This window comes from Pipistrellus hanaki (assembly GCF_964339955.1).
Source record: "Pipistrellus hanaki genome assembly, chromosome: 15".
Classification (NCBI taxonomy): domain Eukaryota; kingdom Metazoa; phylum Chordata; class Mammalia; order Chiroptera; family Vespertilionidae; genus Pipistrellus; species Pipistrellus hanaki.
Window position 1 is genome coordinate 25,834,634 of NC_140517.1, and position 18,408 is coordinate 25,853,041.

The 18,408-nt window shown below is 49.0% G+C and overlaps 1 protein-coding gene across 1 annotated transcript; it reads right to left on the reverse strand.

Moving 5' to 3' along the window:
* Positions 1-353: 353 nt before the first annotated feature.
* LOC311632971 (uncharacterized protein C16orf95 homolog) lies at positions 354-13,316 on the reverse strand. Its single transcript, XM_084905065.1, has 8 exons — positions 13,185-13,316; positions 12,030-12,081; positions 11,170-11,310; positions 8,730-8,876; positions 8,042-8,176; positions 7,195-7,231; positions 2,526-2,736; positions 354-620 (listed from the first exon to the last, which is right to left on the reverse strand). Exons 3-8 carry the CDS (start codon positions 11,308-11,310, stop codon positions 602-604), a joined length of 690 nt encoding a protein of 229 aa, XP_084761191.1. The 5' UTR covers positions 12,030-12,081; positions 13,185-13,316; the 3' UTR covers positions 354-601.
* Between the last annotated feature and the right edge of the window lie 5,092 nt (positions 13,317-18,408).

Consider the following 18,408-nt stretch of genomic DNA (forward strand, 5'->3'; position numbering starts at 1 on the left):
AATCAGGACTTGTATAGGAGGCAACCCATCAATGTTTCTTACACTGATGTTTCTCTCTCTCTCCCTCTTCCTTCTGCTCTCTCTAAAATCAATCAAACAAACAAACAAACAAAAGTATATTTTATGGTATGTGAATGGTATCTCAGTTTTAAAAATTCAATTCACATACAACTTTATGCTATTTAAAGTGATACAGATGCTAAAACCATTTCTGGTCCCTTGTCCAGAGATTCTGCTCTCCTTGGCAGAGGAAAGAGAAACCTGGAAATGGCCCCTATCCCACAGGGACACAGAGGTAGAAAATAAGTTACTCCTTCATGAGGGGAAATCATTATCAATAAGAAAGTGGCCACTTTAGAGTTTCACATATAACCTTTATTGATTACATTTATAACAGAATCACACCCGCATTCACAGCAACTCTGTACCACCAAGCATCCCCCATGAGAAAATACTTGGATTGAGTCTTCAGTGTGAATTATGTGATCTGAGTAAAGAGTGGCTATCATAGACTCCTTCTGATTTGACAACTTTCATGAAAGACCTTGATTCTGATTGAAATTTTTGTTGATGTTCTTAACACTAGCTGAAGATTCCAGCTTCAAACCCCCCAAAATTGGCTGAAAAGCAAAGAGAAAGGCAGTTACTAGGAAGGTCCTCCAGCTGAGCCCACACTCCCCTTGCAGGGCCTGTCAGGAAGCCTCCAAGGGGAGGAGAGTGGAGGGGTGCCAACCAGGTGCCCAGTGCACTTAGACCTGAGGAGTCTAGGCAGGAGAGGGGTGCAGTGAGGTAACACCAGGGTACAACCTTAGCTGGCTCACTTTTAGCTACGGGACCTCAGGCAAGTCACGCAACCCCTCAGAGCCCCCTCTCTACTTCCGGAACAAGGATAGAGTCCCAGCCTTGCAGAACTAGAAAAGGAATGGAATGGAATGGAAGCTACAGCACGTCTGATCAAGAATACAAGCACTTGGCTTAGTCACTGTTCCTTGGGGCTCCCTGTTAGGAAGGTTCTGAGCGCACCTGCCCTCCTGAGGCCTCTCCAATTCTAGCAAGTCTCTGCCAGGCCAAATGATGGGTGGCCAGTGGCTCCTCCTCAGATAAGCTAGTTGTGTAGTTTGGGGTATCTCGCAGGGCATCCCATGTACACCCCAGCCAGGTGAGATATAGCTCCTAAACAGTTGCTTGGTGCCTGCACCTCTGCGCTAAGAGCCTGCCTCAAACACAATCACCTGTAAAGGCATCAGCCATTTTCCTTTGGGCCTCCCCTGACCATCTACTTAACAGTCAAGCTTCTTTCTTTGCTTTTCCCAGAGTGGGTGCAGAGGAGTCCAACTAAATTTGATATCGAGTTGGCAAGCATAAAAAGAAAGATAAATCTTCATGAAAATCTCACAATGCTGACCTACTCATGTTTACAGGCCATTCCAAGCTGACGGAGCCCTGCCGGGGCCCCTTCCTAGGAGCACGTGCCCTGAGAGGCTGAGCCCCAGGTCACTTGTAAGTGAATGTACATCACAGGGAGTTTACCATCCCAGAGAGTCCAACACCGGGTCAGACAAGTGGGACACAGGGGAAAGGGACTCCCACTTCCGGCCATAAAAGAAAGACAAAGACAAAGCTAACCTGCCACATACAACTAGAAAAATGGGGAAATGACACCTACAACTGTTTTTGGGTGCTGGACATTTTCTAGAATATTCCTCTTATTCTGGACGAGACAGAAAATTACAAAGTCAATACCTGTAAATTAGAATTCTATACATTTACATATTAATATGTATTTGCATGTCTCTATATACATAGTTGTGTGATGAAAAGGAATTGGACTGGATAGGGGTAATGGTTAGGAAACAATGGGTGAACTGGGGTTGAGGTTGGGGGTGGGATTTGGAGAAGGAAGGCTTTCTCAGAGGAGACTAAAGGAAGAAGCTGGGTAAACGGAGGTGTCTCTTGAACCCCAGAGTCACCCTGAAGGCTTCCTGGAGGCGAGACTAAGCAGGATTCCAGGTGAGAAATGTGGGGCCTGGTGGAGGCTGGTGGGGTACAGATTGGTTAAGAGCTTTCCAACATGCAGCCTCAATGACTGGGGCGGGGCTCAGGGAGAGGCAGCAGGTCCCACCCCAAAAGTGTGCTCAAGCTCTCAGATCCACTTTCAACCCTGACATGATGAAAATTTATGGGAACTAAACTGGTGGTCTTTGGGGATAGGAGGATTTTAGAACTTGGGACAGAAAAGAGGTGAAGAAAGGTGGGAGGCCCAAAGTGTCCTGGTTCCCACCATCAGCTCTACCATACATATCTCATTGCTTTTCCATTAAGCAACGGAATGAGAGAAAAGACACCTGCTCTGGGTATGACCAAGACTCTGGACTTGATAACAACGCATAACACTAACCATGGCCATAGCCATTCCTCACTTTTTTGCTGAACTACACCCAAGTTCTCCCACATCTTTGACTCAACTATACCCCAGGGAGTGAGACGGGCCTGGGGCACCTCTGTTCCCACCCAAGCCCGCTTACCGAATGAACGAGATGGCCCTCAAGCCAGCCTGGAGGAAGGCCAGGAGGCTGAAGCAGAGAGACAGGAAGGAGGGCTGGGGGGTCACTCTCCTCTCCAGGGCCAGCTGCCCTTCCTGGTGAAGGGCCTGGAGCTGCAGCCACTTGAGAAGAAGGTGTCTGCTGCAGCAGATCCGCCAGCGGTTGTGCCAGGAGTGCGAGTCCAGGGGGGATTCTAGGCAGAGAAAGCGAGTCAGGCCCAGCCTGGGTGTGGGGACAGGCCCACCCTAAGTTTGCACACTGCACACTAGACAGCCCCCAGAACTCAGGGCAGGAAGCCAAGTGCCCCAGCAAGGCAGGTCACAGCCCCAGGGAGTGGACACTGCGCCAACATTCATCAAGATGAAGAGGGCTGTTTATTTATTTCCATGGTGATCATGGGGCCTCCTGGCTGTTTTCTGTCTTATCTTTTAGAGCTGCATACAGAAACATTTATGGATGACAGGATATGGAATTTAGTTGGGACATGTTTTCTATTTTATTTATTTATTTATTTATCTATTTAGAGAGGGGAAACAGGGTGGGTGAAGCTCAGATGAAACCAGGTTGGCGAGGAGCTGATAGTTGGAGCTGAATGATGAAACATGGGGCTTATCTGGGTACTTGAAATTTCCCATATAGAAAGTTAACAGCAATCACAACCACCAGTGGGATTCCTGTGCTCCCATCTCCTTGACGCTCTCAGGTTTCTAGACACTTATAATACTTTGTAAATGCACGCTCTCCTGTTAATACAACTCATGTATTTACTACTAATGCATTGAAATGTACATTCTAAATATACTAATATGCAGGTGCACTATTAATATAAAATATAACAAATATATTTTCCTTTTTAAAAATTCTAAGCAAAAGCAAAAGGAAAGAAAAGCACATGAGCCCCCTCTTTACAAGGAAAATATAAGATGAGAAATACGAATTTTCTCTTTAAACAGAAATCAGTCCTGGCCAGAGTTTCCAAGTTGTTAGAGCATCAGCCCACACACCAAAGGGTCTTGGATTTGATTCCCAGTCAAGCGCACGTATCTGGGTTGCAGGTGGCAATGTGGGAGGCAACCTCTCTCACATCGATATCCCCCCCCCACACACATTCCCTCCCTCCTTTCCATTCTCTAAAAACTCAAGTTCCTCTGTATACATACTAATACTTGTACAGTGAGACTGCCCTCTCCATCCTCTCCATTGAACACCTCTGGACTGAATGGGTTTGAGGGCCTGAACATTTATTAATATTATCTGCCTGAACTATAAAACAATGGCTCTAGTAAAAAAATAATACTGTTTTTGCTGTTGCTTTTTAATCCTCACCCAAGGATATTTTCCCCATCGATTTCTAAAGAGTGGGTAGGATGAGGAAGGGGGGAAAAGAGAGAAAGAAACATTGATATAAGACAGATACATCGCCGAGACCGGTTTGGCTCAGTGGACAGAGCGTCAGCCTGCGGACTGAAAGGTCCCAGGTTCGATTCTGGTCAAGGGTATGTACCTTGGTTGTGGGCACATCCCCAGTAGGGAGTGTGCAAGAGGCAGCTGATCGATGATTCTCTCTCATTGATGTTTCTAACTCTCTATCCCTCTCACCTCCTCTCTGTAAAAAATCGATATATATATATATATATATATATATATATATATATATATGACAGATACATTGATTGGTTGCCTCCCTACCTGGGCTGGGGAACCTTCAACCAAGGTACATGCCCTTGACCGGAAATCAAACCCATGACCCTTTGGTCTATAGCTGACATTCTAACCACTGAGAAAAACTGGCCAGGGCTAATACTGTTTTTTATCAATGTCTCAGTTGACTTATATGATTCAACAATAAACTAACTGCATGTTTAGCTTTCCTTTTTTTAAATGTATTTTTGTTGATTACAGAGAGGAAGGGAGAGGAAGAAATAGAAAATCAATAAGAGAGAATCATTGATTGGCTGCCTCTTGCATGCCCCACACTGGGGATCAAACCCGAAACCCAGGCATGTGCCCTGACCAGGAATCGAACCATGACCTCCTGGTTCATAGGTCGACGCTCAACCACTGAGCCACACTGGCCAGGCTAGCTTTTCTTAAAGGTGTGGAGTATTATTCAAAACCAAAAACAAACAATAAAAATAAACCCATAAATATGTGTGACTATACAGTTAGAATAGCAGTTAGGCCCTAGCTGGTTTGGCTCAGTGGACAGAGCGTCGGCCCACAAACTGAAGGGTCCGGGTTTGATTCTGGGCAAAGGCACATACCTCAATCCCTAGCCCTAGTTGGGGTGAGTGCAGGAGGTAACCAATTAGTACATTCTCTCGCATCGATGTTTTCCCCCTTCCTTCCACTCTCTAAAATCAATGGGGGGGAAATCCTCAGGTGAGGATTAACAACAAAGAAGCAAAAGCCCTGTTAGGATATTGATAAGGGCTGGGTGATGTATGTCTGAGTTAACAGTCACTGGTAACTCATGAGGGCAGGGAGGAAGGTAGGTAAGGGCCCTGCAAAAAGAAATTGGGGTGGGGGTGCATAATGAACAAAGCAAAAAGCAAAACATTGGCTCTAGTTTCAGATACAAAAGCTAAAAATCACTTTATTGCCGAAACTGGTTTGGCTAAGTGGATAGAGCATCGGCCTGAGGACTGAAAGGTCCCGGGTTCAATTCTGGTCAAGGGCATGTACTTTGGTTGCGGGCGCATCCTCAGTAGGGGGAGTGCAGGAGGCAGCTGGTTGATGTTTCTCTCTCATCGATGTTTCTAGCTTTCTATCTCTCTCCCTTCTTCTCTGTAAAAAGAAAATCAATAAAATATATAGTTTTAAAAAAATAAAAATCACTTTATTTAAAAAAAACTCTGTATCAGTAGAACAGTAGGACAAACTGTTACACTTTTTAATCCTCACCCAAAGATATTTTTCCATTGATTTTTAGAAAGTGGAAGGGATGGAGAGAAATATCAATGTGAGACAACGATTGGTTGCCTGCTGCGCGTACAACCCAGGTAGGTGCCCTTGAATGGGAATCAAACCTGTGACCTTTCGGTGCGCGGATTAACACTCTCAGCACTGAGCAACGCTGGCCAGGACCAGGGCTTTTGCTTTTAAATTTATATGAGCTTGCTTTTGTTTTTCTATGATACAATGTTTTTTCTCAGGGCAGGGGGTCCATTTCATTGTCCCTAACTGCATTCTATAGGTGGCAAGTGCCATGTTTCAAATACACCCCCCCTGATGTCCATCCTCCCAAAATACTGCTTCCAATATTTTGTCCTGAAAGTCACTGCTGCATACAAGGGTGCATGTGGGAGTGTCCACAGACAAGACCATGTGGGCTTGCTGGATTAAGGGTTCCGCATATTATGAAATTTGACAGACACTTCCAAATTGACCCCCTGGCAAAGGTTGTGATAAATTATACTTCTCCTAATTGTGTTACTTTTATAATCAGGAAAAAATATTAATCTTTTGCAATATGAAGGGATGGGCATGTGGAGTAGTGGCCCTTCACTTCCCAAGCATGCTCCCACCTAGCTTCTCTTGGCCCTGAGAGGGCCGCTCAAACTACTTGCCCGTCACAGGAGCCCTGGCATCGGGCATCCAACCTCCTATCTCGCTATCCATCCATTTCCTCCCAAGTTTACAGATTCCATCAAGGTGTACTCACTGCTCTGAGCCTGGCTACAGCACGCCAAGGGGAAGATGTGGTACAAGCTCACAAAACATGTCTACTCCTTTGCTCACATACAATGCGGAGAAAACAGGTGTGCTGGACATCAGCACCAGAAAGGGTCTTCAAGAGCAAATCCAACCCATTCATTTTAGAGAAAATGGATGTAACGGTCAGGGTGCAGATGCCACCCTTGTATAGTATGACAGGAGTGCATAACTGAATACAGATGCCGGGTCACAAATGGGTATATATTTTATCATGAATATGTACTACTTCATGAACATATGAATATGTATGTACTCTGTCTGTCGTGAATATATGAATATGTATATTCTAGGTCACGAACATGAATGTATGAAGATACTGTGTAATGAATATATGCATAAATATGGTGGTATTAACAGAGGATGTTATGAATATACAATGTAGAAAAGTATATCTTATGAATATATAAATATATGTACATTTTTGACACAGTATGTTTAAAAAAAACAAAAAACACTTTAAATGTCATCTAACTCCAGATTGCAAACTGGTTTCATCTTAAAAACCAATGTTGGCCTAGCCAGCATGGCTCAGTAGTTGAGCATTGACCTATGAACCAGGAGGTCACAGTTCAATTCCAGGTAAGGGCACATGCCCAGATTGTGGGCTCCATCCCCAGTGTGTGGCATGCAGGAGTCAGCTGATCACTGATACTATCTCATCATTGATGTTTCTATCGCTCTCTCCCTCTCCCTCTGAAATCAATAAAAATGAATTTTTTAAGAATGCTGATATTTGGGTAAAGTCTAAGGCTTCCCTCGTTTAACTGGGAAGACGGTGGGTGATTAATGATGCCTGGCAATAGTGCAGGGGTAGAAGTGCCATGTGTGCCAGTCTGTGGATATCTCTGTGTTACAGGCATCTGGGATAAGAGAAGTCTCCCCATCCCCACCGTGATGGTCATGAGACCCCCCTTCTTTCCCGAGGGAGATTTACCTTTGATGCTTTTAAAACTCTGCTGTCTTTTCGCCACCTACAAGAAAAGCACGTGAGCAGAAGTGTCCACCGTGGTGACCCATGGGCGGGAAGGGGGATTTGGTCTGGAAACCACCAAAGAGGCCTTGGCCAGCGCAAAACATCAGTGCCCTGGTCTCCTTTTAAAAGGATTCTGGGTCTTAATTCCGGGGACAGTTTACTGCTTGATGGTGGAAAACCTGCAACTGGGATGTGGGTGAAGGCAGAAGGAAGCCTCTAATACCTCCCAGGACACCCATGGGAGAAGGGTGCCAGGGCTGAGGAGGGCTGGACCTGGCCAACCTGCGGTCACTGTCTTGTAACCCAGAGCCCTGGGGGAGCCAAACAAAGCAAAGGGCCAGGACAGAAACTCAGAGCAATGGTCCTTCCCTGATACCCTCCCTACCGCCCCACCCTCTATGCCTCCCAGGGATGGGGCTATAAGAACAGGCACTCAGACAGGCTGAGAGAGCTGGAGGGGGTGAGGGAGTAGGTGGTGGAAAGCAGGAGACAAGATGATGAGGAAGCAAGCAAGGTAGTGGCAGAGTAGGAAGGAGAAGAAGGAGGAGAAGGTGGTAGAAGAAATAGTGGCAAGGAGGGCAGCAGAGACAGGCACCTCCTCAGAGAGCAGTGTACCCCCTTCCCAACCTCCACCAGGACATGAGACCTGGCCCCATCCACACACCACCTCTGTGCTCCTTTGCCACGGCTTTCAGAGGACCGCTCCCCACGGAACGTCAGTAGAGGCCTGTGTGTAAAGAATCCAGCACCCACCCCCCTAAAGGCCTGCCCTCACTCAGGCTCCCTACTGTGAGAGCCTCCCTCTTACCTTCTTGTAAGACCTCAGGACCCGGGGCACCCAGTAGGGCATCACAGCCTGGTCCCTGGGCACTGGGAGATAGCCCCCAAAGCGGTGGCCTGGGCAGAGGCATGGCTTGGTTGATTCGGGGGTGCCAGTCTGGATCTAACGGAGAGGAAGGGAAGAGGTGGATGGAGCTGTGCCCCAGACACACTTAGCCTCGGGGACAGAGCCTGGTCAGCCCCTCTCTACATCCCTCCCACAAGCACACGCCAACACCCAGATGAGGGAGGTCCCCTTCATGACATTCTGGGGTGGGAGGCACAAGCACAACCATGGTCCCCCTCCCCTCACTACCCACCTGGATGACTGATCCCTAATCCTAACCCTGGATCCTAATGTTTGACCATAATACCTAGTCTAAACTTGGCTAGTGCTAAGATGGTAGGAGAAATAGTGGTAAGGAGGGCAGCAGAGACAGGCACCTCCTCAGAGAGCAGTGTACCCCCTTCCCAACCTCCACCAGGACATGGGACCTGGCCCCATCCACACACCACCTCTGTGCTCCTTTGCCACGGCTTCCAAAGAACCCCTCCCCACAGGACGTCAGTGGAGGCCTCTGTGTGGAAAGAACCCAGCACCTTCCCCCTCATCTCTGGGTCCCCCTGAAGGCCCGTCCTCACTCTCAGGCTCCCTACTGTGAGAGCCTCCCTCTTACCTTCTTGTAAGACCTCAGGCCCCGGGGCACCCAGTAGGGCATCACAGCTTGATCCCTAGGCACCGGGAGATAGCCCCCAAAGTGGCGATCTGGGCAGGGGCACACCTTGGTGGCATTGGGGATATCAGTCTGGACCATCTTTTGGATCTAACAGAGAGAAAGGGAGAAGACCCAAAGGTGGATGGAGCTGTGCCCCAGACACACTTAGCCTCAGGGACGGAGCCCGGTGAGCTCCTCTCTACATCCCTCCCACAAGCACAGGCCAATGCCCCAGCTGAGGGAGCAGGTCTCCCCTTCCAGACATTCTGGAGAAGGAGGCACCAGCATCTCCATGGTCCCCCTGCCCTCACTACCCACCATGCACCTCTGAATGCAGTGGGACTCTGAATGGCGAGTGGTACAGGGGCAGGACACACAGGTTGGAGCCGAGAGACCTGGCTCTGTCCTGAGCCTGGTGGCCTCTACGAACATCCCTTGGGCACAACATTCAGCCCCCCTAAGTGTCAGCATCTCAGCCGTAAAGAGGACTTTGCCAGCATTTGGCAACATCCATCAGAATCTAAAATGACAGTCTTCGGTCCAACAAAGACTCCTGAGACCGTATCCCAGGACTTGTGTACATTTACAAAATGTGTGCACAGAACACTCACTGCAGCATTGGCTGTTGTGACTGAAGAGCCTGAATGCCCATCTAAACAGAACAATAAATGATGAGAGGAGGGGACAGAGGAAATGGGATGGGCTTTGGCAACAACAAGATAGTCTAGTCTGTCAGACATGATGTTAAGTGGGAAATACAGCACTATAAGTACATCACTGTACCATTTGCAGTTTTAAAGAATATATGTGTAATATTGCTTGTGTATGAGTTGTGATGGGCCACATCCAATTCTTCACCCTTTCCCTGCAGCCTCCCCTTTGCCATGTGACTCTGCAGGTCCTTCCAGCAGGGACAGGGTAGACCCCACCCCTCAGCTTTGATTAGACCAGGGTGGCCAGCAGAATGAGGAGGAAGAGTCAGATCTGGACCTGGGCCAAAGGATCCTCAGAGGTTTCCAGCTGCTCTTACTCATTTGTCATTTTCACAGGAAGGCCATGCCTGAGCAAGCCCACCAGCCTCAAGATCAGATACACAGACTGGGTCTTAAAGAAGAGGCTGGACTTTTTCCATGGCGGGAGGGTTGGAATTGGGACATTGGGGACCCAGGGGCACTCTTTTGGTTTTGCATCTGGTGCCCCAAATCACCATGTCACACTCTCCCATAGGTGGGTCTCTTGAATGTCTTTCTAGAGATCCCACCAAAGAGCATGATTTCCACCGATAGCAGATACACACAGAAAATCTCCAGGACACATAAAAGCCTTGGGATAGGGAACGGGTAACAGGAAAGGGGGCGGAGGCAAGCTCCTTTGTACTGTTGGAATTTCCAACCATGTGCACGTCACGCATCATAGAAAACAATAAAAACTACTTTTGAGTGACTCTGTTGACTTCCCAAAGCTGCCAGGAGCACCAGACAACCTGTATGAGATGTTCTGCAAAGCACAGATGACTCTGCGGAGGAAAGGCTGAGGGGATATGAGGGCTTAGGCAAACGAGAAGACCTACCAAAGCCTGGGGCACTCAGGACCCTCCCCAGCCTCTACACTTCTTGCCACCATGGCATGGACACCACCCCCTCGCCTTGTCTGTGACCCCTTTGCTTGGCAGGATGAGGACACACTGGCCAGTTCTACCCAGTCTTCTAACCACTTGCTGAGTGCATGCTCCATGGTAGGTGCTGCGCTAAAAGCACATGGAACCCCATCCTGTCCACTGAGGGTCACTACACCACACCACCCATGGGAAATAATAAATGCCAGAATGACAGGGACCAGGAGCTAGGAAAGCATTCCAAATCAGAGGAGGGTTTCCAAGAAAGTGTCACTGCACCATGTCCCAGGGGGCTGGATGGTGGAGAAAGCAGCAGAAGAGTATGAGCCTATTCCACAGCCCTCAAGGACGTGGATAACAGCACTAACTTCATGGGCAGACCTTGGAGTTTGTCCATGCAGCAATCTCTCCTCCCTCTTATTAAAAGAACCCAGTGCCCTAGTCAGTTTGGCTCAGTGGATAGAACATCGGCCTGCAGAATAAAGGATCCCAGGTTCAATTCCAGTCAAGGACACATACCTTGGTTGCAAGCTTGATCCCCACCCTGGTCAGGGTGCATGCAGAAGGCAACCAATCAATGTGTCTCTCTCACATGAATGTTTCTCTCCCCCAACCCCCTCTAAAAATCAATGGGGAAATATCCTCAGGTGAGGATATAACAAAACAAAAAACACCCATTCATATAATTCTGATTATATGAATCAGAACTTAAGATTCTAAGGAGTGACTGGTCCCCTGAAGTTTACCCTAGACTCAGATGAAGAATCCCTGATTCAAGTCACCTACCTGCTTTTGGGGTCTCAGGGACAGAGGGACCCAGTAAGGTAGTGCTGCCTCAGCCTGGAGCACCAGTAGGCAGCCCCCAAATCTGGACTGGTACTCACAGCAGAGGGGTTCTCGGTGAACAGCACTGGGGACAGGACACATCTGAGCAAGAGCCAGAAAAGACAATTGAATGTGAGGCTGCATTTGTAACGTGGGCCAAGGAACTCTCTGGAAGAGTAAATCAATGCTCAGAGAGAGCCAGGGTTGAGGCAAGGTGTCCAAGGGCAGGGACAAGGCCTCATGTCCTATTGCAGCTCAGAAAGAGGCAGGTACCATGGCTTGCCCTCCCAAGTCATTTAGTGGGGACAGCCAGAGCCTGCAGACAAGGTGTGCTGGGACTGGTGACCGCTTACTGCCGCACTGCCGTGAGAAATACAACCAGCTCTAGCAGAGAGGTGATTGCTCTTTGTCAACCTGCATACAATGCTTTCCACTTGCAAAGGCTTCCGCATCCATCCCGTGTGATCCTGCCCACCCGTGTGATCCTGCCCACCCATGAGCAGGAAGGGGGGGGAAGGCACCCTCTTCAGGGCAGATGAAGGGGCGGATGCCCAGGGCAGGTACATTAGAAGGCAATGCTGGTTCCCCCGGGCCTCCTGAATCCCTGTCTCGGTGTCATGAGGAATTGTGAGCTAGGGATAGGCAGTGGGTGACACTACATAGAGATTTGGGGGGCTTGGAGAAGGCCCCTAAACCATGAACTCCTGTGTATGACAGATCCTCTCATGAATGCTACTTCTGAACCTACCTTCTCTGCTCTCCCCACCCCACAGGGGTGTGTTGGGGTTGGGGTAAAGCAGACGAGGGTTTGCTTTCCTTACCAAAAGATCTGTGAGGCACACTTCTTTCCCGAGGGTTGGAAATGTGCTCTTCCTAGGAAAAAAGAGCACGAGGTTTAGAAAGTTCTGGGCTTTGTGTAAATTGGATACAGGAGTGCTAGGGTGAGGGCCTGGGCGCCTTCTGAGAACTGGCTCATATCATTAAACCCAGGGGTGTGAGGGGTCATCCTTCTAAGCCTTAAGAGGGCATCTGGGGTGATAACAAAAAGTGTGGTGGGCTCCTGTGCTGTCTGGGGCTCCTGGATGTTGGGTTAATATGGAGCCCTGCATTGCTGAACCTATTGCTCAGGCACATGCCAGCGAGGCCCTTTGGGGAAGACAGCAACATTCCAACCTGGTGAGCACTTTCCAAGACATGGAGCTGCCAAGCACACCTGGGATGCTTTCTGTCGCCCCCTCGCTTACTTAGAATACTGAAGGAAAACATTGTCAAAACCACATTTAACTAAATTCCTTCCAGCATCGAAACCTGGGTACTTGGTCTCTGGGGTGACTCTGTTACTCTTCCTCACTCTCCCACCGCCCCCAACAAATTGTAGAATCTGCCCACCTGGAATCTCCAGTGGCAGGAATGGGACGTGTCAAAGGTGTTTGGTAATATGGAAACTAAATGATTCAGATGTTTTTGAGTTTCATTATTATCGTCATTATTGCTACCTTATCTGAAAACCAGAAGAGCGATACAGTGTTTTTGTGTTTCATTATTACCACAACCAGCTCTGTTCATGTGGTGCCTATGGGCTGAAACCCCCGCCTCCCAGGCCAGAAGTCCGGCCCAGCTCCTCTGGGAAAGGCCCGCACTCAAAGAAGCAAAGCTGGGAGACAAGACAAACGTCCTTGGCCGCAGTTCCTGAGCACCTGGATACAACCACGCCTGAAGACCTCCACTGACATCCTCAACGGAACGGCAAACCGCCCTTCTGTGCTCACATTCTGTGCTTAGGTGTGGTCTCGGCCCTGCCTACGCGATACAAGCTACTGCGAGGGCAGGGACCAGGGGCCCGGGGCGCCCAGGCCAGGCCGCCGGCGCTCGGTGTGAAGGCGCCCTAACAGACCCAACGGCCGCCGGGGGCTCCGGCAGGGCCGGCCGGCTGAGAGGCCGCCGAGAGAGGGCTCCTGAGGAGTGGCGATGCTCACTGAGACGTGGTGATGAAGGCGGAGACTAAGACGCGGGGCACTTGGCAGGCGGGTGGGAGCTCCCTCACACATACTCCTCCTCCGACCGCAGACCAAGCCCCTTCTGCCGGCCGTTGTTCTGGGTCCGCCCTCCCACACGCCCGCCCCTCTGCGTGCCCCGCTGATTGGCGCTTCTTCAGCCAATAAAGCGCTACCTTCTAGGCACGTGCACTTAGCTGGCGGCTGATTGGTTCCTAGTGGAACTGACCTCGGGGTTGGAGGGTCACCGGTGGGACTGGGTGGTCCTGGAGTGGAAAGCTCAGCAAGCCCCACGCGGATGCCCACGCGCCACCTGCGACGGATAGCCCGCGGGGGACGCAGCGGTGGTTGGGGAGTTAATAATGGGGGGTATGGAGGCGGGCGGGGCGGGAGAGGGGTCTGTCCACTGCAGGGCCGTGCAGATGCGGGCCAAGGGCTGGTTTCCGGGATGCATGAGTTTTATCACACGCAGGACTTGGCATATACTTGTATTTAAAGCTGTTCATTGTTTTTCTAAAATTTAGACTTAACTGTGCACCCCTCATGTCATTCGCTGAGTCTGACAGCCCTACCGATGGGCTCAAATTGTGGCTTTTAGAGAAATGTGTGCTTCTTGAGAAACCTGAGGTTTAAAAGGCCGTGGAAGTCAAAACGGCTGCCACCCGAGGGTCCAGCTGCTCTTTTGACCCTTTGGTCTCGTTTCCTCGGCCCCTTAGTCTCCCATTCCTCCACTTTCACTCCGTGCACGGTGCCCCCGCTGGGCATTTGCTAAAATGAAAGCAGGATTATGTCTTCACATTTTCGTAAAACCAAATACTTTCTGCCTCTATATGTTCCTTTATCACAAAATTCAATTTGTTTTTTTTTTAAACGAGTTTTTGTTCACTTTTCACTATTTTCATCTGACTTTAATACTCTCAATATCAATATTTATCCAAACCATCATAAAAGGATCTATAGCCCTGATGGGCATTCCACCCCCACCCCCACCCCCACCCCTGTGTTGCACTCTAACCATGGAGCAAACAAGGGTGCTCCCAGGCACTACTCAGCTTTTTTGGCTCTGCTATTTAACCATTAAGGTCGAGACTGTGAGCAGGATTGAGCAGTACACACGTGAAAGTTCTCCTGGCCAGCACCCATGCTGATTGGACAGTGCCCCTACCTTATTAAATGCTAATATCTCAAACATTACCCCCTGTGTCTGTGGTAAGTGTCATCACTGGCCTCTTAACAGCTAATGAGAAAATTATCCAGGACTCATCATTAGCCGAGCATTTTATTTACAGCTAGCTGTCTTGTTTCTGTCCACCTTTGAGTGCTCTCGGCTTCCCTGCTATTTCCTTTCTAAACCCTCTGGAACATGACTGTAGCATGGAGAACAGGCTCATGACCCTCCCAAGCTCTGGTCCTTACCACTGAGATGCTGTCTTGTCCTTTCATGTTAAGAACAGCTCATCACTGTCCCTATCCCCACCAAGAATAGCTAAAATAAAAAGGACTGGAGATACCAAGTTTTTTAGGAAGTAGCAGGTGGAACCCACATACAATGCTCATGAAATAGATACAACTGTGTTGGCAAACTGTTTGGCAGTATTATAAAACCTAAACATGAATATTGGATAACAAGCAATTCCTTGCCCAGGTATACACCCAAGGGAAATGAGAGCATATGTCCACCAGAAAACATGGGCAAAAGCATCCACAGCAATCTTCTGTTAACAGCTCCAAACTGGAAATGAACCAAATGTCCATAGAAGAAACATTTTTTTAAATATTTGTGGCACATTCGCATAGAACACAAACACACAATCGCAGCCCCCAACAAAGTAGATGAATAAAGCACACACAGAAGCCAGACCCCAAAATGTGCATGTGATCCCACCTGTACGATGTCAAAAGCCAGGAAAGCAAAACTACCGTTCCAGCTGGTGATCCAAGGGACACCCCACCACCCAACCACAAGTGTTCAGAATAACAAGGCCCTGATCCCAATCCTCGCCCAGCCTGTTGGATCTAAGTCCTTGCCTTCCGCCTGGCCTGGTCCACAAGGTGCTAGCAGACACGCTCTGAATGACTGAGCAAGGGACCTGTGAAATCCTGTGTATATCAGGCAAGTCTCCTAACTTTTCCAAGCCTCAGTTTCAAAGGGAACCAGTAATAACCATAGAACTGATCCTACAGGAAGTTTGAGAAGATGAGGTGAGACAGAGCAGGAAAGGTGCTGGAGACCCAGGCACATGAATCGTCAGTACCTGAGTGTATTTCTCCCACATTTCCCTCTCCTTTCCCACTTCAAGCAAGGGTTTGCTCATTGCCACTGTCACAGGAGGGAAGCAGGGCCAGAGAAGCCTGCGCTTGCCAAGCATTTCTGTGCCAGGCTTTTGTTTCCAAAGTTCCCAGGAAAAGGAAGGGGGAGCAGAGTGAGGGCTGAGTCCCTGAATCGTGGTGCAGTTACTGTGCAGTATGTTCACCAACCAAGGGTCTCTGCCTGAGAGCACAAGGGGGGCCTGAATTTAGCCTGCGCTTAGCCTAATTAACCCGCCACAGGCGTAGAAGAGGAGTTCTACAAATCTAAATCCTGGATTAAGTTAAAACATGATTTTTAAATAAAATTTAAAAATATAATTTTTAAGATTTCATGTTCCTTATCGGGGGCCTTCTGAGTCTCAGAAGTTAAAGTATCCCTTTCCAAGCAGGTCATGTAGTGGGTCTGGGTTAACACCAGATGCCACTAATTTGCATTGGTGTGTTTTGTGATAATGGCTCCTGTATACAGGATGCTCACTTTCTCACCCATCCTGGGGCCTGGGTTATATGTCCGGTGCCCACTGGTGGACATCATGTGCAATTCTGCCAAACTCTTACCCTTTCCTCCTGGGATCACGGGTTTCATGGTCGCCTTTTAGTCTGTGATGTTCTAGTGTTCTCTCTTCAGTGAGCTGTGTAACTTCTGTATCTCGGTCTCTCTTTTCTTCTCTGTATCCTCCTGCCGTGGGATACGGAGCCCACTCTCACCCTCCTCCTGACTATCATCAGAGCGCTGTGAAGGGGCAGCCCAAGCCAGACAACCAGACTTGGAGAGTTTGTTCATTTCCAAATGACTCTGTCATCATTGTACCCCTTTCCCCTCACACCAAGCACCCACATCCTAGTGCTTTCCCTGAGATCACCAAAGCGTCCTCAGAAGAGGGGTTCTGAGAAGTGTCTCACTTGCCTGTGGTGCCTAGTGGAAGCTTGCCAATCCAACCATGGAACACAGAACAGAGAGAAGCGCCATGGTGATGAGGGGCATTCACCAGGCTCAGCCAGCCCCTAGCTCCATCCTGCATCCTGGAGGGGCCTGAGAAGAGGACAGGAATTGGGTCTAGGTCCTCAAGGCGCTCAGCAGTCATGCTCTGAATGACTGTGTGAACAAGGGCGACCTGTGAATTCCTCCTGACGCTGGGGCTCCCATGTTGGTATGGCAGCTACCCTGAGCTGTGTCCAGGCACCTGCGGTCCAATGAGTAGTCACAGTGGCTGTGAAGTAGGCTCCAGCACTGAGCCACTAGCCGGCGGGTCCCGAGACAGTGTTGGGGCAAGTGGCACAGAGGGGCAAGGGTGGCATCAGCTCTTCTCTCCCACCCCTCAAACCCAGTCCAAAAGTCCACAACTCCTTACCCAGAGTCCTGTCATTTTCCAGGGTTCAGGCCATGTCAGCCCTTACCAGAATCCCCACAGCAGCCTCCTGGGGACATCTCCCACCACCTTTTCCACCTGCAGCCCCTTCTCAACATGACAGCCAGAGCCATGTTCTGGCCTGATCAGAGGTACAGCCCAGTTCCTCAGTGTGGGAAGGCCCGAAGGGTGCTGTGTGATCTGTGCCTGTGTGAATACAAACACGCATGTGCACATCCCATTTCCAATCACAGTTTCAGAAAACTGATGGCATTGTGGTGTTACCCAACTCAAGGGGTTTGCTGCCTGGGGTGTCCTATGCAAGATATGGTTGTTGTTAGTTTTACTTGTAACAAGTAAAGGAGATCGACACCAAAGCTCTGTCTCCCGGGGGAGACTTAGTCATTACTTGTATACACTACTTGGCAATTACACATTCATTTCTTCCTGGCAGTTGCCTAAACTTACCAGGTTGGGTTCTGCTCAAACTCATCCTTTAAAGTTGCCTCTGCAAAATACTGTGCATTTTAACCTTTAGCAACAATAGCATTTAGTAATATTAAAAACTGCCCAGACTTTGGGACCTTTGTCTTATCTAACAGTGGCTTTCTTCTACTCTAAATACTTCTGAGAGCTTTTAGTCAGATTACATTCCAGATCTTCCCCCAAAAGTAAAGACAAAGAGGTCAGCCTACATTAACACTGGGAAGGCCCATAACTGGGGTATTTTTTCCTCAAGTTCAGGAAAACTTAGAACATTCCCAAAGCACTTTTAACAGCTGGAACACAAAGGTAATGAACAGAATAAAAGGCTCCTAGAGCACACGACTGCTTTCTCCAAACTCGGAGTCAGATATCTGGCTGCTCAGAGTCTATACACCAGACACCATGGTCATAGGAACTTAGGAAATTTCAATTCCGGTCACCAAGTTCACTAAGCGACAAAGGGACTGACAGGTTTCTATTCCTTTGACACTGTTCATGAGCACTAAAAAGTGACTCACTGGCAGTACGAGGACACCTGGGCAACCCATAAACTGAATACCAGCCCTGAAGTGTCATCAGGGTGGAGAGAATCAGTCTTGGCTGCAGCAGTCAGCTCCAAGTTCTCAGGGAAAGAGAAAGTTTGTAGTTCTGACTGGGTTGGCTCAGTGGTTGGAGTGTTGGCTGGTGCTCTGAATGACTGGGATTCAATTCCTGGTCAAGGGGATGTGCCTTGGTTGTAGCTTTGATTCCTGCCCTATTCTGGGTGTTTGAGGGAGGCAATTGATGTGTCTCTCATGTCTGTGATTCTCTTTCCCCTCTTCCTTCCCTTCTTCTTTCTCTAAAAGTCGGGGGGGGGGGTGTTGGGGGAGAGAAGAGGGGTAGAAAGAAAGCCCGTCATGTCAACTTGACCCCTGGGCTAGATCTGCATGAAGCAGGAATGGAGGCCCACCTGCATCTAGCTAGTCAGACCACTATGTGCACTCCCTGCTCTCCACGCCGGCCAGGACTTGCCTGGGCCCGAGATGGGGTCAGGACAGAAGGCACGGGAGGACAGAAGCAGA